Raw genomic sequence first — 18045 nt, 5'->3', positions numbered from 1 at the left:
TTATTTATTATTTTTGTATCAGTCTGGGAATCGATCCCAGGGGTGCTCTACCACTGAGCTACATTCCAGCCCTATTTTATTTTATTATTTTTACTGTGATCCTTCTGCCTCAGCCTCCAAAGTCAGTGGGATTACAGGCATGCGCCACATACCTGGTGAAGAATCACTTTTAACGTTGAGAAATAGTCGTTCTGCATGATCTTTTGTATAATACATAGGACATACTGGAAGCATCCCAAAGTTGAATTTTGAGGGCTTGCGAGGGTAAAAATTTATATCTGTGATACAACACCATTAACTCTTAAAAACCCTCCGAGAGTGGAACTCCTTTATTGAAACAATAGTAAGAATTTTTCTGTGTGTTCATATACATTTGAAATTGATTGCACAGTAGTATGTAGAGTGAATGCACTTCTAAAACATGGATTCCTTTTTGGCCTGAGGTGTGAGACACATAAATGAGATTCACTAGTAGACCTAAATGGAAAGAAACTTGATGGTTTTCCATTAAAACTGACCGGACGATATCCTTATGACTAGAAATGTCATCTGTTAAGAGTTACATTGAAGGCTGGGGTTATGGCTCAGTGGTAGAGTGCTCGCCCTTGCATGTGTGATGCACTGGGTTTGATCTTTGGCACTGCATTAATAAATAAATAAAGCTATTAAAAAAAAGTTACATTGAAGCTAGGCACAGTGACGTATACCTGTAATCCCAGCAACTACAGTTCAAAGCCTCAGCAATTTATCAAGGCTCTAAGCAATTGAGTAAGACTCTGTCACTAATAAAATATTTTTTAAAAAGGAGGGGGGGTCTGGGGATGTGGCTGAATGGTTAATTGCCTCTGGGTTTAATCCCTGGTACCAAAAAAAAAAAGTTATATTCAATTTTTTTTGTGTGTGAGACTTGTTTTTGCAGTTATTTAAACTACAAATATTCCTTTTAGAGCATTTACTGATGTTTGTTATATGTGTTTTTATTTTCATCCCCCATCCTCAAATATCCATTGGAGGGAAATGTTGAATAATTTCTTGGGTTTTATTGAAGTATTAGTTTCTAGGAGTCTTTTGAGCTGCTTTGAAATTTTTAAGGACTTTTCCCAAAAACCCAAGCAAGTGACAGTGCTGGTGCCTAGGACATTTTCTGCCATGATGAGAGTTGCTGGCTATAACCTGTTCAAAGCCATCACCCTCAGCTGAGGCCAGCCACAAGGAAATTGTGCCGTGACCCCCTCCCTTGTGCCAGCTGTACACATCCTTCAGAGGCTGAATTTTCCTTGGGCTCATGTTGCTGGCCTTTGGGCAGGCCACTGGACCTTTCAGGTACTAATGACTGTAAGCCAGTGTCCTGACCTGTTTCACCAGAGTCCTGCAAGATCACGAACTAGGCTCTGAGCCAGAGCCTTTGGGAACTTGATGTCGATCATTTTGCCACTTTATGTGTTGAGTGCCAGGTAATCCTAACCACTTGGAACTTTATCCAGAGAGGCACAATAAAAGCCATCCTGTGGCAAATGATTGGGACTAATAAGTAATCAACCAAAAAAAGTATTTAAAGTTGGGAGACTAAATGACTATTATATTTAGCTAAACCAGTTTCTGTGCTACAAAAGTGATAATGTTCTAGATGATGTAACTGAAGTGATTTATCCTTAATGAGATAAGATAGTAGGTGATTGGCTAGTAAAAGGAAATTATTCTGTATAATACCTTTGGAAAATTGATGAGAGATTTTAAAAAATAAGTCACCTTTTTAGTTAAAAAAAAAAAAAATCCAAAACCTGGCATTAACCTTTTGTAATTCATCCTTCCAGCCTCAGTAGTCATTTAAATTTGCTACTAGGAGGTGCAGGTAAACTGTGTTTTCACCACAACATGTGGTAGATGTCTTTCTGAATGGCCCTTCACAGTGTAGCAAATTAAACATGGATTCCTTGTTTTATTCACTGGTGATAAATGAGTGTGTGTCAAAGACTTGAAGAGAATTGCTTTCTCATTAAATCCTGGTCTAAGATGTCCTTCAGAATGATGTTTCCTCATCTTTACCATGTAAGTTCATTATTAGGATTATCTCCTTTAGTCTCCACGTACTTGGGAGTTCTTAATAGTTTATAAATGCCCAGTTCTGAAGTTTTAATAACATATGCTCATTTGAAGAAATGTATTGTGTTTTTGAAGTGTAATTTTCCTTCATACTTTCTTTTTGCTTTTGTTCTTTTATCAGTATCAGATATTTAGTGAATTTCCTTCCTCATGTACCACAATATGATGCTACTTTCTCTGTTTTATTTGTTTTAAGGATTTATGATGACATCCCAACCAGAGGAAGCAGCTGTTTGCAGAATATCATTTTTTAAAATTAACTCTGTGTTTCTAATGGCCAGCTGCCAATACTTCTGTGCCCTTTTCGTAACCATGGCATACTGGAATTTTTTTAAAAATATTTTTTTTAGTTGTAGTTGGACACAATGCTTTTAATTTATTTATTGTTACGTGGTGCTGAGGATCGAACCCAGAGCCTCACACATGCTAGGCGTGTGCTCTACCACTGAACTGTAACCCCAGCCCCTGGAAATGTTTTCTCCTATCTAGTCTGGCGTGGATGGCGGTGGTGTTTCAGAGCTCTGCTTCTTGACCTTCTCTGTGCCTCAGTTTCTTTATTTAGAGAATGAGGATAATTCCTAATTCATAAATGGATATAAAGATCTCCAGATAGTTCCTAGCATATAATATAAATACTCTCAAAATGTTATTGTTATTTGTTTTTTTTTTTTTTAAAGAGAGTGAGAGAGGGGGGAGAGAGAGAGAGAGAGAGAGAGAATTTTTAATATTTTTTTTTTTTTTAGTTCTCGGCGGACACAACATCTTTGTTGGTATGTGGTGCTGAGGATCGAACCCGGGTCGCACGCACGCCAGGCGAGCGCGCTACCGCTTGAGCCACATCTCCAGCCCCTATTTGTTTGTTTTTGATAGAAAGATGGACTTTTAGATTCTCCTATTACTTCTAGAAAACGTACTCCTAGTACTTTCATGAGATGGGAATGGCAGAAATGCTTTTTATTCTCAAATATTCCATTTGATTGAAGATTACTGGTGAATACCTATTAACTTTTAGTTAAGATTGTTTAATTTGGGCTGGGGCTGTGGCTCAGTGGCAGAGCGCCTGCCTCGCACATGTGGGGCACTGGGTTCGATCCTCAGCACCACATAAAAATGAATAAACAAAATAAAGATATTGTATTCATCTATAACTAAAAAATATTTTTTAAAAAAGATTATTTAATTTTGATTTGTGGGGGAAGTATTCATTTAGGAAACTTTATAGTATTATATAATTAAGCAGAACTAGTATTAGTAGTTCCAGATTCCCCTCAGAATTGCTTTCTGTATTACCAAAAGTTCTGCTTAGCCCAGATTTTGGGGGCGGAAATCATTTGTTGTTGTTACAAGTTCATATTCAGGCTGTGTGTGGTGGTGTACCCCTGTCATCCCAGCAACTCAGGAGGCTGAGGCAGGAGAATCACATGTTTGAGGCCATCCTCAGCAATTTAGTGAGACCCTCAGCTTTTGTAACACCCTGGCTCAAAAAATAAAAGAGGCTGGGGGTGTAGGTCAGTGGTAGAGCTCCCGCGGGTTACATCCCAGTAAGCCCCCTACCCCCACTACAAAAATGTTCAAATTCAGTACTATACTTTTCCATTAAGACTGCCACATGTGATTTGCTGGGGGGAGCTTAAGAATGTGAGACTCTGAGATGAAACAATTCAGGTAGGAAAACCTTTTCTTTAGAAGGGGAAAAATACTTTAATGTAAAATCAGTAACAATATATTGATATGATTCTCACTTTATTACATTTTTAATTTTTTTCAAAATAGGGAATATATTAAATAAAATAATAGGATACTCAAGTACTTTCCCCAAAGATTAATTAAACAGATGTTAATTTTTCACCATGTTTGTTTCTTCTGACTTTTGGGGGGAGGCCTTCGTTCTTCTCCAGAGGTAGTAATTTCCTCAAATATGTCCATATTTTTGTATTATTACATGTGACATTTATTTCTGTGTGTGAAACTTTAAGTATTTATTCCCATACTGAGAGTCAGTGAAATTGCTTCTTCTTTGCCACTGTTTCCAACAGTCCTGCAACAATACTTTTGTGGAAATCATGGGGACATTTCTCTCACCTAGGCCACCTAGCAGTGGTATTGCTGGGCTGCTTGTCACTTCTGCCTGTTGCCACATCATTTGCCAAATACATTGTTAACTGCACACTGTCCTGTGAGTGGGTATGAGAGTCTCTTTTTCCTGACATTTTTGCTAGCACTCACATTTAGACTTTTACATTTTTGCCAGATTTTATACATGTAAAATACTACTTCATTATTTTAATTTGCAGCTCTCTAATTACAAGAAAGATCAGATCTCTTTTCTTATATCTGTTTTTGGGTTTCTTCCCTGTGAGTTTTTGGCTCATATCTGGCCATTCTTTGTTAAGATTGACTGTTCATTTGTTGGGTATATGTACTACGTATATCTTATCCTGGTTTATAACTAGTCTTTTCACATTGCTTATTGCTAATTTGCTTATTTTTTTGAGAAAAACTCACATTAGCCTTTGTGACACAGACCTTATGTAATGAGTTCAGTGGAATTCCTTTTTCTGTTCCCTGGAAAAGTTTGAGATGATCTCTCTTATAAAACCACCTGGGCCTATTTTGGTTTTGGTATTTGGTGATTGATTGATGAGGGTAGGTGATGGGTGGAGTTACATCTCTCATTCTTTTACGATATTCAAGGTTTTTAATCTTAAGTAAGTTACATTTTCCTGATTGTCTCATGGAGGTTTTATTTATTTTTGGCATTGGAATTTAACCTAGGGGTGCTTAACCACTGACTCACATTTTTTAATCTTTTATTAAAAGACAGTCTTGGTAAGTTGCTGAGGCTGGCTTTGAACTTGCAATTTTCCTTCCTCAGCCTGTTTCATAGAGTTTTCAGATTTCTTATCAAATGTTATTCCTTATTCATACTTCTACCATGTATATGAGTTTTGTCCCTTTTAAAGTTCCTGGTATTTGCTCCTCCCCCCCCCCCTAATTTATTCAATTTAATTGGTTCTTTTTTTATTTTCTCTCCTGTCAATTTATTTTATAATTTTACATTTTTTGAGTGTACTCTGTTCATTTTCTAACTTCTCATGTTAGATGCTTAGTTCATTAATTTTCAATCTTTTCTAAAATTTGCATTAAGGACTATAAAACTTTTATGGGGATCTGTGTTAGCTGAATTCCATGTATTTTGATATATCATATTATTCAGTTTTAACTTTTTTTTGTTATCCGTTATGATTTTTTTTAAACTGTGAACTAGTGAATTTATATTTTTTTCCTAGTGTATTGGAGACTTTTTTTTTTTCTTTATTTTTGAGGGGTGGGTAATAGGGATTGAACTCAGGAGCATTCAACCACTGAGCCACATCCCCAGCCCTGTTTTGTATTTTATTTAGAGACAGGGTCTCACTGAGTTGCTAAGTGCCTTGCTGTTGCTGAGGCTGGCTTTGAACTCAGAATCCTCCTGCCTCAGCCTTCTGAGCTGCTGGGATGACAGGTGTGTGCCACAGAGCCCAGCTATTGGAGATTTTTTGTTAATACCTTCCTATTAGTTTATAATTGTTTTACATTGTACTCCAAACATACTTTCCATGATACTGACTCCTTGGTACTTTTTGAAATTTGCTTTGTGGTCTCATAATTGATCACTTAAAAAAAGATAATGTTTTATGTTTGCTTGGAAAAAAATGTGTATTTTAAAATATTGGCTACAAGGTCATAATATATTAGTGTTTTTTTGTGTGTGTTGTTATTAATTTAGTCTCTTGGTGGATTTTTTTATGTGTTCCTTCCCTTTAGTTACTTGTTGGTGTCATTATTATTATTTTTTGGTACCAGGAATAAAACTCAGGGGCACTTAGTCATGGAGCCATATCCCCAGCCCTTTTTGGTATTTTATTTTTAGAGACAGGGTCTCACTGAGTTGCTCAGTGCCTCGTTGCTGAGGCTGGCTTTGAACTTGAGATCCTCCTGTCTCAGTCTCCCAAGCTGCTGGGATTACAGGCATGCACCACCAAGCCTAGCAAGTGTCATTATTTTTTAAAATGTGTGCTGGAGATGGAACCCAGCTAAGCATGCTAGGCAAAGTGCCATCACATCCCCAGTGCTGAGTGTGTCTGTGTCCTGTAGCTGGATTTGATCTGATCTCAGAGCCCTTGTGGTTTAGCTAGTGAGTTTAGCCTATTTGCATTTACCACATCATGATTTAGAGTTGGTTTTGTTTCCATCATCTTACTGTGTGCTTTCTAGTGTTCATGCTTGTTTCTCCTTTTTTCCTTTTATTTCATCTTTGTAGGATCAAAAAGGTTCTTTTATTCCTGACATCTCCCCTGCCCCTCCTCCTGCATACATTTTGGAAGTTACATGTTCTTTTTCCTTTTAGTGTTTGCCCTTAATTTTAACATGGTTGTATGACTTCCAGTCATGTCAACTAGTCAGTTTTCCTGCTTTTCTTTAGAGAAGGGCCCTGAAACCTGTTGACTGGGAACACATGCCTTTCTACTTTACTTACTCTTGTTGTTCTGCACTTTGTCATTATCACTGCTGTTTTATATAGTTCTCTACTTGTGTTTACCATATTGACCAGTTTCTCCCCCCTCACTGTTGTTTTAGTATCCCAGTCCTTTTTCCTGGTTTACTTTCTTGAAGTTGGGAACTTCTTAGCATTTCCGACATACTTCTCTATTTCTTTGTTTTTGTCATACCTTTCAGAAGTTTGTCCACAGTTATTCAGACATCACTCAGCCCTTCTTGTCTAGAATGTTTAAAATTATGAAATATCACACATTCAATGAATGATGATTCCTGTACTTAAGATAATCATTATATACACTAGAATGAACACTATGCACACCGCCACCAGCTTGAGCGTGGAACATTGCTAAGGATGCAAGTGAACTAACCATCTCGTATGGTTTTTATGGTTATGCAGTAAGAGAAACTGATAAAGCCACCCGGCTTAGGTGCTTATTTGCTATTGCTTTAAGGAAAGACATGATCTGAAGTGTGGTAGAGTGAATTCCAGTATTTGTTAAATTTTGAATAGCATCTGTTGAACACTTCAAGTGGTGGAATAGTAGCAAATTCTTTACCTTGATTGTCTTATTCAGTTTTCCCATCAACTCTTAAAGAATGAATTATTAACATACTGGTGGGGCTGGGAATGTGGCTCAGGCGGTAGCGCGCTCGTCTGGCATGCGTGGGGCCCGGGTTCGATCCTCAGCACCACATACCAACAAAGATGTTGTGTCCGCCAAAAACTAAGAAATAAATATTAAAAATTCTCTCTCTCTCTCTCTCTCTCTCTCTCTCTCTCTCTCTCTCTCTCTCTTTCTCCTCTCTCACTCTCTCACTCTCTCTTTAAAAAAAAAAATACTGGTATTACAGCTGAGAAACTGAGCTTGAGAGTTGGAGTAAGTTGGCCAAAAAACTCACAGCTAGAAATAGTGGAGATGTGATCCTAGCCTGGGCAGGCTGGTTCTCGGCTCTTTCTGCTTTGCTGCCTACAAATGACCCTTTTTATAACACTTGGGTTTTTTAAAAAAAATTATTTTTTAGTTGTAGTTGAACACAATATCTTTATTTTAATTTTATGTGGTGCTGAGGATAGAACCCCAGGCCTCGCACTAGCTAGGCGAGCACTCTATTACTGAGCCACAATCCCAGCCCCCAACACTTGGATTTTATATAATATGATGTTCATTGATATTTCCTCTTTTTCTGGTGGTGGTGTTGATGCTGGTTGGGGACTGAGTATGCTAGACAGGTGCTCTGCCCCTGAGCTACACCCCAAGCCCCTGAGTTCAGTGAATTTTGCAAGGGAAAGGAGGAAGAGGTGAAGAAACCTAGGCCTTAGGTCTGTGGAGAGGGCCATCTTTAAGTCTCAGCTTAGAAATTGCCCTTCTCAGCTGAAAACCTTCCAAAGACTGTGACACTACTCCCTCCCACAAGCCTAGTTGAATATCCTGTGTTTCTTTTTCCCTAGGTCTGTCTGCATGGACCAGGTCTTGTGCTGCACTGTAACTGGCAATTTAAATGTCTTTCCAGTTGGACTCCATGCTCAGCTAGGACAGGGCTTCCCTGTTCAGCTCTGTACCTCCAGAACTCAGCACAGTATCTGGCTCATAAAAGTTCATAAATAATACACATTCATTAATTCTTATGATGAAGTAATATAAATACTGTGCTAGAAGAGCTAATAATCAGTGATAGTTTTTTATTGAGTTTTTATTATAGTCCAGGTACTATAATTAAATTTTTTACATATTTTACACTGATAATTGTAACACTGAGCTATCATTTACCTAAACATGTTCTCTCATTTAATCCTCACCATAATCCTGGGAGTTAAGTATCTGTTTTACAGTTGATGAACTGGAACCAAGAGAGATTATTTGACTTGCTTAAGGTCAGCCACTATTTAAGCTGTAGAGCCTGGATTTGAAACCATGTCTGTCTCACTCCAGAGCATGTGGTTTGGCACTTTAGCACATTGCTTCTCTGGAAATTACCACAGTTGAGTTAAGTTGAAGAAGTCATAGAGTTTACTGAGCTTGAAAATTCGTCAAGAAGCCTGCCCCAGTGTTGACAGTTTGCTATAACAAGAGAGCAGCAACAGCAAATGGGTTCAGTTACACAGTGCAGCCATTCCTTCTGTGCACCTGCTCTTAGAGCCCATGCAGCCCCAGCATGGCATGGTGCTAACCTGTTGAAAAACAGATAGAGCTTTTCTACACCTGTCATAACAGCAGTTGTCTTGGTAGACACCAAATTGGTCTAATAAGACTGGTTGGCTTGTTAGATTCAAATGTGTAAAATGAGAAAATAGTGGTGACTACAATCAACATTAAATATTCTTAACGAGACATGGAACAGGAAAATGGGTGAGATCTAGTTAGACTGTCTGGTTGGTATTTCTATTGGAGACAGAGATGGAGACGTTAAAATATATGCCCTTTAAGCTGGGTGTGGTGGCACACATCTAGAATACCTGTTATCTGGGAGGTTGAGGCAGGAGGATTATAAATTCAAGTCCAGTCTGGGTAACTTAGCAAGATCCTGCCTCAAAATAAAATAAAAGGGCTAGGAATCTAGCTTAGTTGAAAAGTGCTTTCTTAACATGTGCAGAGTCCTAGGTTCAGTCCCTAGTTCTACTAAATAGAATACACACACACACACACACACACACACACACAAAATCAGCTAAAGGTTCAAAAAATGTTTTACTTTAATGATGCCAATAAATTCTAGAATTGTTAATTTGTATATTCAAAGATATTATCCTTTTATATTAAGAGTTATATTTCACATTTTAAGTAATACCAAGGGGTTTTCTTGCCCCCTCCAGTAGAAACATCTATAATTTACAGTTTGGCTTTTCTAGAATTATATTTTGGCAAAAAAGACTTATAAATTCTCTGTGCTATGTTTATGAGTGCAAATAAAATCCTTTTTTGGATACAAAATATAAAATCTTTTTGTTTCTAGAAATTTTAATTCTTGTAATTTGATGAATGTACTTGGTAGTAGCTGTTACTACAAGTGAAAGCTAACCTATCTCACTAGTTGGCATTGATGCATGTGAATGTCCTCACAAGTAAGCAGCCGAGAGTTTTGGGTAGAAATAATAAAGAAGAAATAGGCCTGAGAAAACATAAAAGCTCTGTGGTATTGATGTTATACAAAAGGTTTGTTTTTCTCTTCTTTCAGACTGGTCGAATTGACAAATCCTACCCTACTGTGTGTGGTCACACAGGACCAGTGCTGGATATAGACTGGTGCCCGCACAACGATCAGGTTATTGCCAGTGGTTCAGAGGACTGCACAGTGATGGTAAGCTCCCAGTGTGGTGTTTGACCATTACATTCAAGTGTGTGTGTGTGTGTGTGTGTGTGTGTAGACAGAAAATCATAGCAGTTTTGACTATCCATTGGATTATACAAGGATTTAGCTACATTAAAACTTAACTACAGATAAGCCTTTTACAGGCCCTTACATCAACAGATTGTATTCTATTTATTTAATTATTTTTTGGTGTGTGTGTGTGTGTGTGTGTGTGTGTGTATTTGAATGTATATGTATATAAGATTATTGACAGTTGACATCTGACTACAGGAAAATTTTGTGAACAGTAAAATAACTTTTTCAAAAATATTTTTTAGTTGTTGATGTACCTTTATTTTTTATTTATTTGTATGTGGTACTGAGGATTGAATGCTAGACAAGTGCTCTGCCACTGAGCCACAACCTCAGCCCCAGTAAAATGATTTTATAAAGATTCTGTGAATGCTGGGCTGGGGATGTGGCTCAAGTAGTAGCGCACTCTCCTGGCATGCGTTCGGCCCGGGTTCTATCCTCAGCACCACATACAAACAAAGATGTTGTGTCTGCCGAAAACTAAAAAAAATAAATATTAAAAAATTCTCTCTCTTTCTCTCTTAAAAAAAAAAAAAGATTCTGTGAATGCCTTTTGACTCTATGACACCGCCCGCCCCCGCCCCCCGCAAAAAAAAAAAAACTTGCTTGCACAAACTTGTGGGTTACAGTGCAGTAAGATGCCAAGGTTATGCAGATAAAATGGGATATGTAACAGGTATTGAGAGATAGTAAGAATTTTAGTAAGTGCTTTTTCCAAGCTGATGTCAGAAGGAAGGTGTTTTCTGTGCAGTGGACCCACTTTAAATAAGTCTTTTTCATGAAGATACACAAATAGGCAAAAAAAAAAAAAAACCTTAAAAGGTATTTACATTCCTTCATTTAGATTCCCAAACTAGGTTATATATGAAGCCAGACTTGGGGATTTTGTTTTGTTGAGGCAGGTTCTTACTGTGTTGTCCAGGCTGGCCCAGAACTTCTGGGGTCAAGCAGTCCTTTTGCCTGAGCCCCCCCAATAGCTGGGACTGTGGGCGTGTACCTCTATGCCTGTCTCAAGGGTACTGTTTAACGAAAACCTTCCTGTTCTTGATTAAATATGATGATAGGCTTGGATCAGTTTTCAATACCCAAAATATGTTGAAAAGTTTAGACGTAAGTATGAGAGGGAGCACGGCTGCCCTTGACATAAATGAAGCTCAATCACTAATTTGTAAGGGGTATCAACAAGTGTCAGGTGACGAACTCAAAGAGCCACACTACTATGTTTTCCTCTGTTATTTGTAGACTGAAACATTGTTTGGAATGCTTCATTAATTAAAATTATTTTGCATAAACAAATCAATTCCTGAACTGTTTTTTAAACATCTGCCTACTTTTCCTTGTGGGCTTTTGGCTGAGGATGATTCCTCCTGTGATATTATTTTGGCAGCTAAAGCACATTAAAGAAATATGCTGCTGTTAAAAAGAATTTTTCTGTTTGATATGCCTTGCTTAAGCTCATCATTTTAATGGCTTCAGCTGTATTTTGCTAAGGAAAAAGAACATCATTTAGAACTGATGCCAAAGCACTGTAAATTAGCCTTGCCAGTTTAAAAAACTTGATATGTGGGCTGGGGATGTGGCTCAGGCGGTAGCGCGCTTGCCTGGCATGCGTGCGGCCCGGGTTCGATCCTCAGCACCACATACCAACAAAGATGTTGTGTCCGCCGAGAACTAAGAAATAAATATTAAAAATTCTCTCTCCCTCTCTCACTCTCTCTAAAAAAAAAAAAAAAAAAAAAAAAAACTTGATATGTAGTCTTAAGTCTTTATCTTAATCTATAGGTTCCTCCTCCACCCTTTTCCTTACGGCATATTGTAGGGAAGAACTCTGACCTTTGACCCATGCTGTTCAGCTGTCTGGATTTTGCAGATTACATGGTATCTTGCACCATATTCTTCTGTCTGAATTTCCTGCAGTTTGACAGCTGGATCCTGAAATGTGGTCAGATGCACATTCAGTCTCTTGGGTTAGTGTTAGGTTCTTCCACCAGGAAGCACATGATGTGTAGTTTTCATTCTTTTTGATTTGTATGGCTGTTGGTGTTTAATGCAGTAATCCATCAGGGGGGTCACAAAATAGTGATATTCAATTTTTTCATTTTATTTTTAGTTTTTAACTGGTAAGAGAAATGCTTGATTATCTCCTTTAATTTACCTAGTTTTTAAGATAACAATTTGTTCTGTCATTCTCAGAAGGTGACCAGTTAGTGTTGTGGTTTTGTGTGTGTGTGTGTGTGTTTTTTTTTTTTTTTTTTTTCTTAAATATTCTTCATTTGGACTCATGGATTTGTCAGTTTCTCTCTAAATTTTTTTTTCTTCACTTCTTTTAGACTTTTGTGGGGGTTACTTATTTAGTTAATTTTTTATTTTTATCTTTTATTTATTTTCTGGAGAACGTTATTTTTATGTTGTGTTCATTTAACCCAGGTTGGTGGCAAGTTCTGTAGCCTTTGCCTTTCCTAGCAAAGTTTGGATCAGGAACATCCCTTGCCCCGCCCCTGCCAGTGATGATGGACCTCAAGTCTTCCATGTAATTGGTCCTAATAATTTCCACAGGCTTAGCCAGTGCTCCTTTTTCTTCCAAATTGACTTGCATGAAGGCAACAATGGCCCAGGCCTTACTGAAGATCGCAGGTACCTGTGAGGCCTTCCTCTTGATGGTGTAGTTGGGAGATACCCTTCTTATGACACAGGGTGGGCAGGAAGATAACCAGTTCAATGGGACCCACATTGTGTATAGGCACTACTAGCTGAGCCTTGCTCTCCACCAAGGAGAGTGACACTATGAATCCCTCAAGGACAGGTGGTCCTTTTTGCAGGCAGCTTTCTTCTCAACAAACATAGCCCTAGCCCGGGGCCAGGTCTCTGTTTCTTCTCTTACTTTGTCTCTCATCCACAGCTGAGGGCCACCTTAAGCACTGGGTAACTTTTAGGCAGACTAAGACCTGGGTGAACTGGTGAGTCACAAGAGGCACTTTCAGTTGTTGATGGGAGAATAGTCCTTTGCCACTGCAGCCAGATATAGTAGGGACAATTTTCAAAATGCCAAGGTCCCTTTTGGGCTGATGTCTTATCCAGTGTAGAATTCATAGACCTTTGCTCAAGCAGGGGATTTGCCGCCTTCTTGGCCTGCTTCTTCAAACCCCCCACCCCCCAACCCCAGGCAGGGCCACCTTCTTCCCCTTGGCCTTCTTTCCTTTCAGCATCTTGGACAGCCAGGGGAGAGGGCTACTTTTTATTTCTTTAAGGTTCATTATCTGTTAGGTGTGTTTGTTCTCATGTTCTTTCTTGGCTAATCTTCATTTCTAAAAGTGATTTTACTTTAATTCCTAATTTTTTCTTGATTTGTTGAGTTTTAAGTTCTGATTAATTTTTCATGTCTTAAATTGTTTTCTTCATGTGTTTTATCTCATTTTGAAATAAATAGTTATCTCTTTTTATTGAATGTGTTTGTTTAGCATGCTTTTATTATCTGCAAGGATGTTATCCTGTCCTTAATTCTTTAAAAGTCATTTTGTGGTTCAGTTTTATTTTTTCTTCTTATTTTTGTATGATTTTAAGAATTTATCTTTGTGTGAACTTTCCCAACCTTTTCCGAGTTGGCTGAGATAGTTGTCCTAACTTCACAGCATATCTTCAGATAGTGTTCATAAACATGGCAGCTTGCTTTTCTAAGATTTTTCTGGATTGTTTTTCTTTGGCCTTTCTCATTTCTTTTGCTCCTGTGAATGCTGCCTGCTCTAATTTGATCCTTTCCCTGGGCTTCTCCTTAGTGTACGTGGTGTTTGTCCTGGAAGGACATCTGGTCAGTTTCAGGAATCCTGTGTCTAGAGTATCCTTCAGACTTTTTTATTGAGGGCTCCTGTGGTCACTGCTGTTGGAAAGGACAAGACCCCTCCCAGTTTCCAGTGCCCCACTGGTGGTCCCTCTGCACACCCAAGGCTGATAGCAGGCAGATCACATGGCTGTTGGTGATTTGCCTCCACACACTTGTGTTTTGGGTTTGCACCAAATTTTGGTATCTGTTCTGTGTTTTCATGGAGAGACTTGGAAAATCTGAAAATCCTACTGCCATTGAGACCAGCGTCTTCCCAGAATCCTCTCATGTTGCCCCTTTATCCGTGTTGCTGGAGTGAACATTCTGTACATTAAAAAATGCTTTGGGATAAATCTTCCAAAAAATTTTAAACCCTTTAATATGGAACTGATATTTACAGCATTCTTTAATGACTAATGACTCCCAAATCATATGTAGTTATTGGGGTAATTGAAGCCTTTAAAACTGATCAACTGAAATGAAATTTTAAAGAAATGTTTGATCTCCTGTTCTACCTGTTTCTTTCTTTTTTTTTTTTAAGAGAGAGAGAGAGAGAGGGAGAGAATTTTTTAATATTTATTTTTTTGTTCTCGGCGTACACAACATCTTTCTTTGTATGTGGTGCTGAGGATCGAACCCGGGCCACACGCATGCCAGGAGAGTGCGCTACCGCTTGAGCCACATCCCCAGCCCTCTACCTGTTTCTTAATACCTAATTTTCCACTTTGCTCTCCTACAGGTAAAAGAACACTGTACAATAGATCAAATGGTTTCCTATGACACCTTTTTTTTTTTTTTTAATAGAAAAACTCTCAGGAGTTTCCTAAGTGTAGGCTGTTGATAGTAGTTCACAAGCTACAGATAGATGGTAGATAGTGTAACACAGTCTTATTCCAGTTGATGAAGGGTACCAAGAAGAGCCACACACTAGGAGTTCTGGGCTCAGGCAGGTTGCTTAAACACTCAGCCCCAGATGACTTATGTATAAAATGGAGATATAGTAATAATGCCTATTTAAGATCAAAAGGAAGCTGTAAATGAATGATTTTTTTATGATTTTTTTTTAATAATGAGTTTTAATGTGTACCTATAGTGGATTCATGGCAGCAAGATTGCCTTTAACACATATTTGGTATCTTTTAAGATGGCTTCTTTAAGTAGCCTCAACACAATTTTTTCCCTCAAAGCAAATTAATTATATTGACACAGTTTAGTTTTTATGTACTTTTTTTTTTTTAAGACAGACTCTTGCCAAGATGCTGAGGCTGACCTCAAATTTGTGACCCTCCTTGTATTAGCCTCCTGAGTAGCTGGGATTATAGGCGTGTTCCGCTGTTCCTGGCCAGAAGCCACACTTTGCTCCTAAGTTATTCAAATTTTTGGATTATGAATTATTTTTCTTTGACAACGTCTTTGCATGGAGCTTTTGAGATTTTAGCCTCTAAGTATTTTAATGGGAGAAATTTTAGCTCCAAGAAAATGACAGTACTTTTAACAATACAAAGAGCAGCTAAGTTTTGTTTAGTCAATATTGTTGATTACCCTTATCTCCAGGGTAATAATCAAACATAAATGCATAAAGTGACAGATTCAGACAACAGGGTTGCATGATTGTTTCTTTCAGAATCTGGGAGATGGAAAGATCTTTACAAGCCATGAGTTTGAGCTCTCTCTCCATGTACTGAAGGGTCCCAAATTATTAAATTTAAATGGACACTTTTCCCTTTCTTCCAAGTTTTTCTTATTCTCTTACAAAATCGACAAAAATAAACTCTCTGTCTTGTTTTTGCTTCTGTTGTATATCACCCACATAAATGCTATGCCGTCAATTGGTCAGGGCTTTCTAAAAGTTCCATTTTGTGCAGATTGCATCTGGGCCATTTACCTGTAGAAGTTACAGCCTTGGAAAATTAGAACCCAGCACTCAGTTGTTGGTTTCCCCAAATCCGGTGTTGACGTCCATGCTGTGAGTCCATCTGGAAGTGTCCCATGCCCTCCACATGGCCCCATAGGGCTGCTGGGCGAGTGTTTTCTGTCAGGGCTTGTGCTGCTCTGCTGCTGCTACCAAGTCTGTGTGCCTCTTCCTGTCTCTTAAGGTTATGTCTTCTTTATTTTCCCTTAACTTTGAAAAAAAATAGGGCCCTTTGATGGAATGGCCCTCCTTATGGCAGTGACTATAGTGCTTAGCCCAGTAGCAAGTCCCTGATGGGTAATTAAAATAGGAAAGTAGTGTCTGGAAATGTTTTGTGTGTGCTTTAAATTTGAGCTATGTTTGAAAAATAAAACCATTAAACTAATTGTACTTTACTACTTGAGAAAAGCCCAAGTTTCTTAATGTTCCTCTTCTTTCTTGCTGGATCTGTTCTGAGCTGTCCTTTTGCCATGTGCAGAGTTTCACGTGTGAAAATGATGCCAGTGACACAGTCGTTCCCAACATGTGCCTGCAGTGTTTTTCCCCCAGAATCTAGATGGGTTTTCAATGATTGATTCACTTTTTCATCTGGAAACCCTTGAGATTGATTATGTATATATATATATTTTTTTTTTTCAAAACAAAATAAAATATTGTCATAGTAATGTGTTGTCCAACTAGAAAATTCCAGAAACACACAGCATTATGTATTTTTGAAGTGGAAGGGGTAGTCATTGTCACTCCCTCTAGGCTGAGATGCCCACTCTGGGCATCTGTTTTCTTTCTTACACACAGCATGGTGTTGAGAAAGCTGATTGGTTTTAGAGTCCCATTCTATAGCCAGGGAGCGGAAAAAAGCCTGTGGGTGACAGAGATCAGATCTGTCCCCACTGTGCTAATTGCCTTATGCTTAATTAGAGCCTTCACGTGTATGATATCTTGAATGTAAATTAGCATTAGTTGAGTACAGTGTTGAATTAATTGGAAGACAATACTCATTCCAAGAAATCTTGATGTTCAAACCTAAAAATACATATGGGGTCATAGTGGACACAACAACCACATGAAGACTGATCATGAACATAAAGTAGACTCTTCTTTTGCTAGGTGGTGTTCAGGTTTTATGTGCATAATGGTATTGAATCATTGTATTGGACAGTTAAGGCAGGAATATGAGATGTTTTATAACTTAGGAAACACAGGCCCAGAACATGGCAGTTCTATCAAAGGTCATGCAGCTGAGAAGGGACATATCCAGAACCTGATCTTTCTAGCTTCAAAGCCTGTGCTCCTTCTTATTAGTGGTATTCCATTAGGCTAGTGTTACACTAAATGTTTAGTTCGTTTGACCCTCCAGTAACTCTTCCGTAAGCACAGCTGGTGTAGTCCCCAGTATCAAATAAGGAGATTGAGGCTCCCAGAAGTGAAATCCCTTTTAATGCTAACATGGCCAATCAGTGTCTCAGTCTGATAGAAGCTGGGGTCTTCTGACACCCAGGCCAGTGTCCTATGAGAAGACTGAACTTATACCCAGTGTCATTTCTGATCTTTGTTGTCTCTGAGCTGCGGGAGGCCAGACCTTCAGTCTAAATTGGTAGGCCATTACCGGGAAGGAGCAGGCCACCCTAAAAAGATTAGAGAGCCACATTACAGCTGGCCTGTGAGTAGGGCTTGTGGCCTCAGCCAGGGGATGTCAGTGCCCAGTGTGGACAGACTCAGAGCTCCTTCCCACAGTCTCCGGTGGAGAGCAGCATTTACCAGCAGACCCTAGGGTTCTGTTGTCTTTCCATTTTGTTTCCCAGAGTGTCCGAGTCACTTCCTCCTCCTGCTGTCAGTTCCTGTGCCTGTGGCATTACCTTTTGACCCAGTGCCTCTTCCTTGCCGTCCCTCAGCCAGCCTCTTTGAGACATTGTTCAGATGCTGCACACATTTTTTAGAAAATTGTTTTATGCATCTGTGCTGTTTTATTTTGAAATTGGGTACTTGATTTCCTGTTTTCATTTCCTTTTATTTAACTCCTTTCCATTCTTAGGGGTCGTCTCCTCAGAGAACCTCCCTGGGTAGACCAGGCTTGGTTAGCAAGAAATTAACTGGTGACACTTGCATTTTCATTCAGCACTCAGCTTATGCAAAAGTTGGCACGATTTGGTTGCACTGTACAGTCTCCTGGTGACTAATACAGGAATGACAATAGCTAGGGCTTCCTGGGTGTCTGCCTTAGGCTGGGCATTATTCTCCATGTGTTAAATACACGTTACCAACTTAGTCCTTCAACCACCCCACTGAGGGC

At 38.8% G+C, this 18045-nt stretch overlaps 1 protein-coding gene across 3 annotated transcripts in view; it reads left to right on the top strand.

The window, feature by feature from the left end:
- Positions 1–18045, top strand: part of CORO1C (coronin 1C) — an 84029-nt gene that overhangs the window by 48363 nt on the left and 17621 nt on the right. For all 3 annotated transcript variants that reach the window (XM_081286758.1, XM_081286756.1, XM_081286757.1), the window contains one exon: positions 9820–9942. In XM_081286758.1, the coding sequence (XP_081142884.1) occupies positions 9820–9942 (123 nt within the window). The remainder of the gene's footprint in view (positions 1–9819; positions 9943–18045) is intronic.

This window comes from Spermophilus citellus (assembly GCF_964194105.1).
Source record: "Spermophilus citellus genome assembly, chromosome: 3".
Lineage (NCBI taxonomy): Eukaryota > Metazoa > Chordata > Mammalia > Rodentia > Sciuridae > Spermophilus > Spermophilus citellus.
This window is presented reverse-complemented; position numbering and strand designations above follow the sequence as displayed.